The sequence below is a fragment of the Sinocyclocheilus anshuiensis genome, unplaced genomic scaffold (genome assembly GCF_001515605.1).
Source record: "Sinocyclocheilus anshuiensis isolate Anshui unplaced genomic scaffold, SAMN03320099.WGS_v1.1 scaffold1299, whole genome shotgun sequence".
Taxonomy (NCBI): domain Eukaryota; kingdom Metazoa; phylum Chordata; class Actinopteri; order Cypriniformes; family Cyprinidae; genus Sinocyclocheilus; species Sinocyclocheilus anshuiensis.
In genome coordinates this window covers 874,456-887,641 of record NW_015538011.1, presented here as the reverse complement: position 1 = coordinate 887,641, position 13,186 = coordinate 874,456, and the positions used below count along the sequence as shown (strand labels likewise).

The 13,186-nt window shown below is 41.2% G+C and overlaps 1 protein-coding gene and 1 long non-coding RNA gene across 2 annotated transcripts in view; one reads left to right on the top strand and one right to left on the bottom strand.

The window, feature by feature from the left end:
• The window catches only part of LOC107677852 (guanine nucleotide exchange factor VAV3-like), a 50,982-nt gene that overhangs the window by 19,269 nt on the left and 18,527 nt on the right, over window positions 1-13,186 (bottom strand). Inside the window, exons 15-19 of the mRNA XM_016472918.1 lie at window positions 10,895-11,004; window positions 7,861-7,962; window positions 6,651-6,742; window positions 6,184-6,206; window positions 5,552-5,585 (exon numbers count right to left, since the gene is read on the bottom strand). Of these exons, the coding sequence (XP_016328404.1) occupies window positions 5,552-5,585; window positions 6,184-6,206; window positions 6,651-6,742; window positions 7,861-7,962; window positions 10,895-11,004 (361 nt within the window). The remainder of the gene's footprint in view (window positions 1-5,551; window positions 5,586-6,183; window positions 6,207-6,650; window positions 6,743-7,860; window positions 7,963-10,894; window positions 11,005-13,186) is intronic.
• Window positions 8,900-13,186, top strand: part of LOC107677862 (uncharacterized) — an 8,648-nt gene continuing 4,361 nt past the window's right edge. Inside the window, exons 1-2 of the long non-coding RNA XR_001632892.1 lie at window positions 8,900-8,909; window positions 11,057-11,064. This is a non-coding gene — a long non-coding RNA (uncharacterized LOC107677862). The remainder of the gene's footprint in view (window positions 8,910-11,056; window positions 11,065-13,186) is intronic.

The following is a 13,186-nucleotide window of genomic DNA, read 5'->3' as shown; positions in this document are numbered from 1 at the left end:
ACACACACACACACACACACACACACACACACACACACACACACACACACACACACACACACACACACACACACACACACACACACACACACACACACACACACACACACACACACACACACACACACATATATATCAGAGATCGCGCAGCTCACACATCCAGGAGCAAAGAAACTTGTCAACACTGCCCCTCGACTTTTATTAATAACAGTTTAAATACTGAATCGCTACATTATATTTTCCAGCAACGAGAGGATAAAATCGCTGTTTTTTAAGTAAACTCACTCTAAAAAGAGAAACGCACAGACGCGCATACACGCAACTTTCATCTCTCTCTCTCTCTCTCTCTCTCTCTCTCGAATTGGCAATATTTGAGAAAAGGGATTAGCGATTTCTAATTATTGGGGGGACTAGCCCCCCTCAATGTCTACGGTGGTTATCGCCCTGATCAGACATTAAAATATGTTGTGGCACTATCGTGCAGTCTATAATGATATGACGTTAGCAAATATTAGCGATTTTTTGCAAACATTTCTTTGAGTAACATGACCATAAATATGAACTCACGATTGAATGTAACATAAAACAAATGATTACTTTTCGTTAAAATCTTTATTAATGCCAAAAATGCTTACATTTATGTGTCTTTTTGTTCGCTCGGGCAGCCATGTTGCCCTTGAAGCCAGTTTAAACTGAGATAATTCATATCCCTTCGTTTGAAGTGTGGTCCCGAAAAATCTTTGTTTGAAGGGCTGTCTGGCCCTTCCCCTACCCCTACCCCTCCAACCAAAAGAGAATTGAAACACCCCTACCCCTTCACGTGAATGCGCGAAACGGAGGGGTAGGGGAAAGGGGAAGGGCTAAGGGGTAGAATTGGGATTGGGCCTTAGTCTGACCTGATACAACCATAAAAGTCATTCCTGAACTCTCTGAATGTCCTGTACAGCCACAGGGGCCATTTCTAACCTCTCTGTGCTCGCTATTGCAGTTCCATCTGCTCCGCCTTGATGGCCCTCATATCCACTGTGGTGGGTTCCAGCTCTGCCTGAGCCATCTTGGTAGTCCCCTGCGCCATCAGCTCCGCTGAAGTTGCCCTCAGCACCATCAGCTCCACCCTGGTGGTTATCTGGTTCACCGTGGGGATCTTCGGTCCCATCTGCTCTGCTGTGGAGGTCATCTTCTCCATCGTGGGGATCTTCGGTCCCGTCTGCTCTGCTGTGGTGGTCTTCTGCTCCGCCTGCTCGACCCTGGTGGTCTTCGGCTCCGCCTGCTCTGCCCTGGTGGTCTTCGGCTCCACCTTGGCTTCCTGTTCAGCTGGCTCCACCCTGGCTTCCTGCTCTGCCGGCTGCAGTTCCTCTTCCTGTCCATGGGCCTGGCCCTCGATCCCTCCCACTGTTCCGCCTCTGCTTCACCTCCCTCCTGGTCTTTTCTTGTTTAGGAGCATCTGGAAGCCGCTCATTAGGAGGGGGGCTATGTCACGATCACCAGCTGGAGTACCCTTGATAACCACCAGAGGGCACTCCATCCCATGCTCCAGTCCATGAGTCCGCTCCAGAGCCCGCTTCAGTCCATGAGTCAGCTCCAGAGCTGATTGAGTTCTGAGTTCTGACTGAGTTGATGTCAGCCTGTGAATTCCCTGCCTGTTCTCTCAACCACAGAGCGGTGGATCTGCCACACTGGCCATCAGCCCCAAATGCCTTTGGAATGCCTGAGTGTCTTCAAATGCAACGTTCACGATGACCGGGAACACAGGAGTGACATCCGTAATGGTTGAAGGCTGTGGCGTGACATCCACGACAACTGGAGGCTCAAGCGTGGCGGCCATGACGGCTGGAGGCTCTGGACTGGCGGCCATGTCGGGACGAGAATCTGGAGTGGCAGCTGTGACGTGAAGAGGCTCTGGAACAGCAGCTGTGATGTGAAGAGGCTCTGTAGTGGTGGCTATTACGTGGAGAGGCTCTGATGTTGGGACCACTGGGCTTGGGAGTGCTGAGAGTATCGCTTGAGATAACCAGACTAGGAATCCAAGATGGGCCAAGCTCCGCAGCCGCCGGAGCTTGCTGGTATTGGCCAAAAGTGCATAATCCAAAAATTCATAGAGTGCCCCTCGAGGACCATCACGGATGAGTATAGTTTTCAGTGGGTGGAAAAAAGCCCGGGTATGGCTAAGTATTCTGTTACGGAGCTGAGGCTTTATTTAATAGAGCGTAGTCAGAACAGGCAGAGTCAAACAACAGCAAACAATATCCAGGGTGAGACAAAAGAGTAATCCAAGAACAGACAATGGTCAGGGCAGGCCAAACAATCACAAAAAAACATGAAACAGAGCAAACAGTACTTAACCCCGTGTGTGTGTGTGTGTGTGTGTGTGTGTGAATGAGTGCAGCTTAAATAGTCCCACTGAGATGAGTCCATAATCAGTTCCTAGGCAGAGGGTATTATGGGAGATGGAGTCCGGTAAGGAAAAGGTGATGGAGACCTCTGGTGGCGATTGGGAGAAACAGCAGGGACCGGATTCATGATAGCAACCGAGACTGATGTCCAGTGTGGCAGACCCACTGCTGATGTCAGGCGGCAGGCATCCCAGTTGTCTCAGCACTCTCAAGCCCGGCAACCTCAGAGGTTCTGCTACCCTTCGCTGCCCTTCTAGTAAATGGTGGTTGCCATTTTGTGTGTCTGGGTTATACACACTTCTGAGGCAGCGTCCCGCTGTATGCCTGAGCCATCTTGGTAGTCCCCTGCGCCATCAGCTCCGCTGAAGTTGCCCTCAGCACCATCAGCTCCACCCTGGTGGTTATCTGGTTCACCGTGGGGATCTTCGGTCCCATCTGCTCTGCTGTGGAGGTCATCTTCTCCATCGTGGGGATCTTCAGTCCCGTCTGCTCTGCTGTGGTGGTCTTCTGCTCCGCCTGCTCGGCCCTGGTGGTCTTCGGCTCCGCCTGCTCTGCCCTGGTGGTCTTCGGCTCCACCTTGGCTTCCTGTTCAGCTGGCTCCACCCTGGCTTCCTGCTCTGCCGGCTGCAGTTCCTCTTCCTGTCCATGGGCCTGGCCCTCGATCCCTCCCACTGTTCCGCCTCTGCTTCACCTCCCTCCTGGTCTTTTCTTGTTTAGGAGCATCTGGAAGCCGCTCATTAGGAGGGGGGCTATGTCACGATCACCAGCTGGAGTACCCTTGATAACCACCAGAGGGCACTCCATCCCATGCTCCAGTCCATGAGTCCGCTCCAGAGCCCGCTTCAGTCCATGAGTCAGCTCCAGAGCTGATTGAGTTCTGAGTTCTTACTGAGTTGATGTCAGCCTGTGAATTCCCTGCCTGTTCTCTCAACCACAGAGGTCACCCTTGAGCTCCCCACCTGTCCTGTCATGGCCAGGGAGGCTGTCCCTGAACTCTCTGCCTGTCCTGTCACTGCCAAGTAGGTGGTCCCTGAACTCTCTGTCTGTCCTGTCTTGGCTATGGAGGCCATCTCTGAGCTCTCAGCCTCTCCGGTAACGGCCATGGAGGCCGTCTCTGAACTCTTAGGCCCAATCCCTCACTCAGTCTTGGACTTCATTTCCCATAACCCATTGCCCGATTGTTTTCACCTGTTGCTCATTACCTTTGCTTATATAAGCCATGTCATTATACAAATTTGTGTCATCATAAACTACCTAAACCTGTGCACACACACATCGATTTCCTAATGTACAACTATACTCTGTTTAAGCTGAGGTGTTCTGAATTGTGAACAATAATATGGTACAGTAGTGGCAATAACAGTGTAATGTGACCACTACTGACTGTCGGACAGCACAGAGGAGGAGTTTTCCTGCCATTACAGCCCGATGAATTTACCCTGGCAGCTTTGACTGTTGCTCAGCAGCCCTTGCCTGAAGCTAACTAAAAGGATCACACATATTTGACATCCCAGGTGTTTTATGTGGTGTTCACCAGGAGCGTCAAATTTGTGACAAAATTCTTAAATCATAACATACAAGTACAGTACAGTCTCAAAGCAGATCTGTGGAAGAGAAAAGTGTTGCAGTAAACGACCTATCCATGTGAGGAAACTGAGAATGAAATCAAAGAAGAAGAAGAGAATATCCCATGTTATGTTTTTGGATAACTTATAACTTGACTTGTTATCTTCAGTTTATCAACTGCCTGAATCAAGGGGATGTTCCACCTGCTGAAACTGGTGTGAATATTAGACATCCTGAAGAAAGATTCCATTTACGAATGTGTTGAGATCACACTTTCTCAATACAAGCACTTAATTCGCTGCAGTTACTGAGAAGTACAACGTTGTAGAAGCGAATGCTCCAATTAACACAGCCAAATGTGCCAGAACTGTTTTTTCTAAACATTAGAAAACGGCTTCAACTGTGAGCTTCTATCACTTCAGCTGTCAGCACACTTGAGCTTATTTAAAACCAACACGTTGGTCAAAACACTCTGTTAAATCAGAAATTTATCATTCAAATCATACAGCAATAAAATAAGCAAAGTAATTTTGTGCTGTTTCTATAATATATTGTTTTTGGCCACTTCTTCCCATCAACATGAAGACACCCCTTCCAACCTCGACAGCATGTGAAAGTCTCTTCAGCACTTCAGGATTGTTATTTAGTCCCAGAAGAACAAAACCTAACAGCAGCAATTTTGAAAATCAGCACTTGTTTAAGCTGAGCATGAAGTTTCACTATTCTGAAAATAAAATGATGTGGCAGTGTTTTTGGAGGAAAATGAGAATCTCTCCTGACTGTTTATAAGTAATTCTTCTGAGAATGACAAAATACATAAGTTGGCACACAGCTGCCATCTAACTTTACTTTCAAACTACTTTCATTGTTTTCATACCAGAAACGTGATGTTTTGAGCTGATTGCTCATTTTATTTTTGGATGTGCATATATCATATGGTTTGTGACATGGTTCTGAGAATCATTATGACTGGTGATATACAGAATATTCTACAATGCAATTCAATAGAAAATTAGTAAATGTGTAGTTGACGAATAACGCATGGGCTTTTTTTCCAACACTATAGTTTACAATTTAGATAAATGTATTTCTTTAAGTTTCTCACCATTTTTGGCCTTCGCTAGTTTCTATTAAATAGTCCTGCAGTGTGACAAATGAATTTGAAAGTAGTACAAATGCTGTATTAATTTGAGGTCATAAAAGCGAGTGCATGATAATTGCTGTTTAAAGTAGTTTTAGATGGAGTATGATACACTGCACAACATTCCCCGAAGTATTTCAACTACCCAAATATTATTGCATGATAATGGACATAATCCTCAACCTCATCATCATTCTGATGATACGCGGTTTGTTGTTATCATCTGGGACGGCCACATGGATCAGAATTCAAAGAATTACTCCCTGAGCTCCCAGCAATTGGCACCTGAATGAACCTCCTCATATAAACAACAATAAGGTTAATGATGGGGAGCAAAAGACCATGTATAACACAATAAATGTTTAAAATACAATATATAAAAGAGTTTTACACCAGTCTTGAGAACTTCACAGTCTATATGCAGAAGCATGCTGAAGAGAAAGATACCTACCTGGGTCTTCTTGTTTCCTAGGTGTTGTCTTTCTCTGTGAAATAAGAGAAGGGAGAGAATATCATTAACAGATTCTCTGCAATATGAACAAACTCAGCTATTATTATCTGTTTTTTTGCAACACTGGTAAAAAATATTGTCAAAATGAATTTACACACTGACAACGATTCTGTTATTCCTATTTAAGACTGCATTCTGTCAGTAAAATTAACATCAATTTAAATGAGAATAAAACACTTCAAACAGCATTATAAAATAATCTTCCAGTATGGATTCTTCCAAATATCGATAAAGAAAGATCATTTTACATTTCTGCAATATGAACACACTCAGCTATTATTATCTGTTTTTTTGCAACACTGGTAAAAAATATTGTCAAAATGAATTTACACACTGACAACGATTCTGTTATTCCTATTTAAGACTGCATTCTGTCAGTAAAATGAACATCAATTTAAATGAGAATAAAACACTTCAAACAGCATTATAAAATAATCTCCAGGATGGATTCTTCCAAATATCGATAAAGAAAGATCATTTTACATTACAGTCTGGAAATAGCATGTGTTATGTTTGAAGTGTACTGTATGGACAAACTATTTAGATTTAGATGAACTTGTCTGTGGTTTCACCTGTGCTTTTTGAACAGCAGCACCTGAAATCATGAGAGAGTAAAAGAAAATTTGTAAAGACAGCAAAAAGGCTGTACATGTACAATTCTGTGGCATTATTTAGAGTCTAAAGTTAAGACTATTATAGACCTCTCTAGCAAGTAAGTACAGTTGAATTAGTTGCCTTTCATCTAGAGAGCCACACTAAGGGAATATTCACAGAGCACACAATTCACACTTTTTTCTTTTATTTATTATAATTTATTTATTATGCTATTATTGTTGTTGTTGCTTTGTATTTCTTGCTTTGTATGTCAAGTTAAAAATAACACCTATATATATATATATATATATATATATATACTGTATGACATGAAAAAGAATCTGAAATCATCTGGGTGTAAATTCCAGGAATACATATAATTCTTTGAACAGTGAATTACGAAATGCTAACTTGGTTAATGCAGAGGCTCTTTATTGACCATTACCTGCCCTTCCACAGACTCCTAGTTTTCCAAGACAACCCTTATGAGCCCCATTTCCGCATTTAGGACAAAGGTAGCCTTGGTTAAAAATTCCCCTGAAGAGCAGAAGGATCATGGGGTCATGGAGTCAATGCTTCATTCATTTGCATGCATAGATGGCTATTACAGACCTCATGAAAGTTTTGTGGCTTTCAGTTTATGCCATTTAGCTTTAAAGGGATAGCTCACCCAAAATGAAAATTCTGACATATTTGCAGATTACTCATGTTGTTCCAAATTTGTAAAACTATTGTTCAACTTAAAAACACAAATGAAGATTTTAATAAACCCTAGGAGATTTCTGCACCTCCACTGAAAGTTAATGTAAACAAAACTTTGACGATTTAGAAAAAAAATGTATAAAAACATTGTAAAAGTAATCTGCAATGTAATGAATCTTACATTTAATCCAAGTCTTCTGAAGAGACATGACCACACTGTATGACGAATAGATTAAATTTATGATTTTATTTACATAAAAACACTGATCAATGCACATACATAGAGCTCATGAAATACAGCAGAACATACAGAAGCTCAACCCTACTTGCTTGACGGGCATATAAAGTGATCATGTCTATACAGAAGACTTGGACTACATCCTTCGAATTATGTGGACTACTTATTACAATCTTTGAATTACCAAAGTTTTGGTTACTTGGACTGTCAGTAAAGGGACAGAAATCTCACAGGTTTAATTCAAAATAGCTTAATTTGTGTTTTGAAGATGAACAAAATGGGTTTGGAACAACATGAGAGTGAGTAAATGATGACTTTTGTGTGAACTATCCTTTCAAAGTTGGCATGAAATGAAAATTCTGTTTTCTAAATGCATATTATGGATGCTTTTGTTAATAATTCATCCATGCATGAAAACAGAGACTTCTTCTAAACTTTAAGGCTACCAACATATCAAACGTATATTTTAGATGATTTATACAGATTTAAAATATGTTTTCTCTGACAAAAATGGAGCAAAATGTTTTATGTTGCATATTTTTCAACTAATTTTTGTCCAATAAAGTGAGACTGTGAAGGCACAGACAACAGGACAGAAAACTGATTTCACAGGGTCTTTAAACACCATATTAATGATCTGACTGGTTAATATCAGTTAATATTGACTAATTTATTCCAGCACACAAAAGGTCTCAGAAGTGCAAAGTCAGCTCACCTGAGAAGCATATGACAGGAGCTGCAGCTGGTGGCCCTCTCAAAAGTGTGCATCCTGAAGTGGTGAGAGTTAAATGTGGCATTCTCAGGCCGAATATTAGATCTGAAATGGGAAATCAGAAATATGGTAAAACAATGGTGCAAAGTTGGCTGACTGGAAAAATGAGCATATGACAAATTAACTGTGTGAGTTAAACTGCATGTTTAAGAGGCCAGATTGAACGGGGCCAAGCGTTGGTGAATGTTGTGGCCCACGGGGCCGGGACCAGACCTTCCGATTCCGGGCACGAATCAGAGCAGTGGGGAAGCTCTTTACCCAAACGACTCTAAGATTGATTCTTGCATCAAGAGTGCTGTGTGCATGCGGCAGGTGTAATTTGTTGTTTGAATGCACCCTTCACATCATCACGCAGTCAACCACACGTACTGTATACGTGAGTGTACAGAAATTCATTTTTAAAGGATGACATATAAATCAAGCGGGAGAGGAAACATCATTACAGACTCTCAGCACAAGGAACAGTGTATCCTCTTTAACCTACACAATTTCCAATTAGAGAGTTTTCCTCTCAGTCTCTTTTCATTTCTTCCAGTGTAAATACATTGTGCTGTCAAATCTCAACAGCATCCCAGGCGCAGGATGTCACCACATACTAGAACAGAGTAAGCTGCTTGACATCAAATGACATCATTATAAAAATGTTGAATGCCATATTGAATATAAGACAATGTGTGCAAACATTTCCTCTTTCTAACTTAAAAAAAAAAAAGATTCCTATTGTCATGTGCACTATTCTGTAATTTGCATTGACCAAAATTCCAGGGAGCTTTTAACTGCAGTGTGAAAGGTCACCTCAAATTTTCACATTTAAATATTTATTTAAAAATGAAATATCTGTCATTTAATCACCTTCATATAAAAGTGGTCCATTAAGAGATTGTAAACCAGAACAGATTTACCAGAAATTTAGGATTACATCAATTGCTCACCAAGAGATCATCTGCGGTGAATGGGTCAATTAATTAACATTTTGTGAAGTGAAAAACTGTGTGTTTGTTCGAAACAAATACACCATTAACGCATTTTAACTTTAAACAATCACTTTTGGTCAATAATACCATAATAATGTCCATAATACATAGTAATGCTTCCTTCAGTAAAAAAGTCAATCCGCTGTTGTCCTCTCACATCAAAATCCACTAACATATTTGTTTAAAATTGTTTTTGTTATATATCCCCTTGTGTTGGACTTTTATGTTCAAGTTGTGTTTCAGTTTCCTGTGTCAGATCTTGTCCCTATGTAGTCTTTTTGTTGATTGGTTCCCTTGATTGTCTTTCCAGATGTGTATAGTTAGCCCTGACCCTGTGTGTATATAAATACCAGTGTTTTTTGTGTTTCTTTCTTTTAATAAAAAATAAAAAGTAACAAAAATGCAAACTTCTGGCCCACACTCCAGTACAGTAGGTGGCAGAAATACACCTTAAATGTTAGTTGCCACCCACCATTAAAAAGAAGAAGATGATGATGATGATGATGTTGTTGTTCCTGGGTAGTTGTTGTCTTCTCTGTAGTTTGTGTTTGTATGCCTCTTTGTGTTATTGTTAGTCTATTTCAATAAAGTACCCCTTGCATTTAGTTCCTGCTTTCCTGCAATTCTGAGTTTGTCATCATCATTCTCAAGACTCCCCTAAGCATTTATTTTGTGGAGGGCTATAGGGCTAAAGCTCATGTAGCTTGGAGATCACAGATTTCACCCACCAGAGGCTGTTTCGGAAGCTCCCCATTTGCCTCGTCGCAGCTCCATCTTGGTCTCCAGCTCCACCGGCCCCACCAATTTGGTCTCCATCTCTGCCGTGGTGGTCTCCTTAACCCCAATGGTCTCCAGCTCCATCCTGGTGGTCATCTCCACCGGCGCCACCCTGGTGCTTTTCAGCTCTGTCCGGTTCATTTTGGACTCCAGCTCCACCAGCCCCACTATGGTGGTTTTCATCTCCACCCGATCCACCATGGTGGTTTCCATCTCCACAGTTGTGGTCTTCTGCTCCGTCCTGGTGGTCATCTCTGCTGGCTCTGCTGTGGTCACAATCTCTGCCGTGGTCCCCAGCTCTTCCTTGGCTCCCTGCTCTACCTGCTCCACCCTGGCTCCCCCCTCTTAGCCCTTGTATATAAAATCCAGTGTGTCTTATATTCCTGGTTGGTTGTTGTCTTCTCTATGGTTGTCACATGCGTTCACATTATGTTCAGCTGGTTTTCCTTGGTTTCTCGTGTTCATATCCCTCTTTGCATTATTGTTAGTCTAGTTCAATAAAGTACCCCTTGCATGCATCTGCTTTTCAACCATTCTGAATTCACAGAGTGTTACAGTTTTGGACTGTTTTTGCCTGTAAACGTTGCTTGATCTGTGCATATTTCTCCCCTGATTCAGATGACATTTTTCCTGGAGAAAGCAATCTTATGGACAGAGGACTATTAAGCCGGAAGCAATGTTTTGAAAACGACGGATTTGTTTATAACAAACTTTGTTTTGAGCTTTTCACTTCACTGGAGTTGTGTGGATTGCTTGTGGATTATTGTGATGCATTTATCAGCTGTTTGAACTCTCATTCTGACGGCACCCACTCACTACAGAGGAGAGAGAAACAAACTCGTATACATCTTGGATGGCCTGATGGTCTGTTTACAGCAAATTTTAATTTTGGGGTGAATTTTTCCTTTAAATTAATTGGTTGATTCAGTTAACAAGTTGTATGTTTCTTAAATGATTTGAAAGAGATGGACCCAATGATTCGGTTAACAGCTCAGTGGAGAGGAAGATTATTACTGAACTGACTTCAACTTAAACTTTTATGCCTTCCAAAACCTTTTGTGTTTTTTTTTTTCAATTTGAAATCTCTGGTTCTTCTTTATTGACATTGCACATACAAGAGCAAGACAAGATTTCTCCTTTTGAATTCCACTGAGCAAAGAAAATCATTCAGGTATGGGACGACATGAGGGTGGTGACAAAATTGTGATTTGGGGTTTCAAACTCACATGGCCATCTCAAACTGGTCCAGCCATTTCTTCTTCAGATCTTTTGTCTTGAACAGGAACTCAAATCCACTCTGCCCCTGCTGGTGAGTGAGGTAGAACCCATAGCACCACTGCCAGAGGACAAGACAAATAGCAAAATAACTGCTTAAAAATGCAAATTAGACTTACATGTAAAGATCTAACTTTTAAATATGGATATACGTTAAGAAATTTTGTAAAAAAAAAAAGACACAAAGTCGCTGTAATATTAAGGGGTTATGGTGTTTGGTTTAAAGCTGTGATGGGTGATGGCAGTGAGGGTTGTTAGGTAAGGGAAAAGGGGGCCGTTTTATTTTACACAGCAATATACAGCCAGCGGCAACCTTGGAGGAGTGGACATATTCATCACTATTACCATTCAGTGTGTATGTGAAAATGTGTGTGCTCGTGTGTAAGTTTGTGTGGCGTTGCATGTATGCACACTACTGAGGGCTATGTTACAGCATCTCACCCTAGCCGCTAACCAGTCCAGTGTGTTATTGTTAACTAAAGCTAAAGCTATTAAATGTTGTTATTGGTAATTGAAATAAAATCAAATAAAATATTTCCGTTAATGGGGGTGGGTGGACCCTTTGTATCAGCCAATTTATTTATAAACTAAATACAGACAAGACATTTTTTTCCCTCATCATTGAAGCCCTAGTATTTCTAAAATATAACCAACAAGCAAACCACAGATTGTGTCATCAATATTACTATTACAAACTTTTCTTTCCTCCAAAATTATTGTTTTGAGCATTTTAGAATGTGACAATATTTATAAAAGTTATTCATGATGGTTGTTATGAAGTTTCACTATATTCCTACCGATATTTAATGTGTCAAAGTCTGTGTGCATGTGTTTTGGAGACATTTGGCAGTTGTGTACAGGTCTTGTCAAAGACGTGAAGGAATAAGTTCCATCAGTGTATTAAAGGGATAGTTCACCCAAAAATGAAAATTCTGTCATCATTTACTCACCCTCATGTCGTTCCAAACCTGTATGAGTTGCTTTCTTACGTTGAACACAAAAGAAGATATTTTGAAGATTGCTGGTAATCAAACAGTTGGTGGTTGCCATTGACTTCCATAGTATTTTTTTTTCCTACTATGGAAGTCAATGGCAACCACCAACTGTTTGAGTACCAGCAATCTTCAAAATATCTTCTTTTGTGTTCAACATAAGAAAGCAACTCATACAGGTTTGGAACGACATGAGGGTGAGTAAATGATGACAGAAATTTTCATTTTTGGGTGAACTATCCCTTTAAGTGTGTGTATGGGTCCTGAGGAGGGGCAGAAAGGCACTTCAAACAGAAAAGCCAGCGGGTCTTTGCCTGGCCAAGGTCTCCTTGAGACAGATTTCACCAGACCATCTGTTCAGAAGAAACCTTCCTTTTGGTGAAAGGCATAAAAGAGAAAAAAATATCAAAAGTTTAAAGACATATCCACATTATTTTTACATCTGTATCACTACTGCCAAGCCCAAAAAAACATCAGAAACCAAAGGTAACCTGAGGTTGAGCTGTCCACCTTTACAGACTGAAAAACACAGTTCTAAAACCTCTATACACAGTACGCTTACTATGGCCACTTCTGATTCACGTGACATGGAATACACTGCACAATGAACACAGACTTTAGACTGTGTATTGTCAAAAGCCTTTCCAGTCTTTCCACAGTGGTTGGTTCAGCATGCAGTATTTGACTTGACATGCTGCAGCAATCCGTCACCATCCATCAAGCCTCATAAAGAGCAGTAACATCTGTCTGTCACAGTCTGCGATGGGCTCTCCAGCCTGATCTTAGTAACACTCAAAATTACAGACTAAGGGACAGATTGACTTTTTGTTTTAAGGCCTGGCTGTTAATAATCCCAGGTTGTTGAATGAGGAATGACTCATATGTTGACTCACAATTGACTCACAAATGTTTTGTATAAAGTGTGTGTGTGTGTGTGTATATATACAGTGGTGTGAAAAAGTGTTGGCCCCCTTCCTGATTTCTTTTTTTTTTTGCCTGTTTGTCACACTTTAATGTTTCAGATCATCAAACAAATTTAAATATTAGTAAAAGATAACACAAGTGAACACAACATGCAGTTTTTAAATGAAGGTTTTTATTATTAAGGGAAAACAAAATCCAAAACTACATGGCCCTGTGCGAAAAAGTGTTTGCCCCCTAAACCTAATAACTGGTTGGGCCACCCTTAGCAGCAACAACTGCAATCAAGCGTTTGCGATAACTTGCAATGAGTCTGTTACAGCGCTGTGG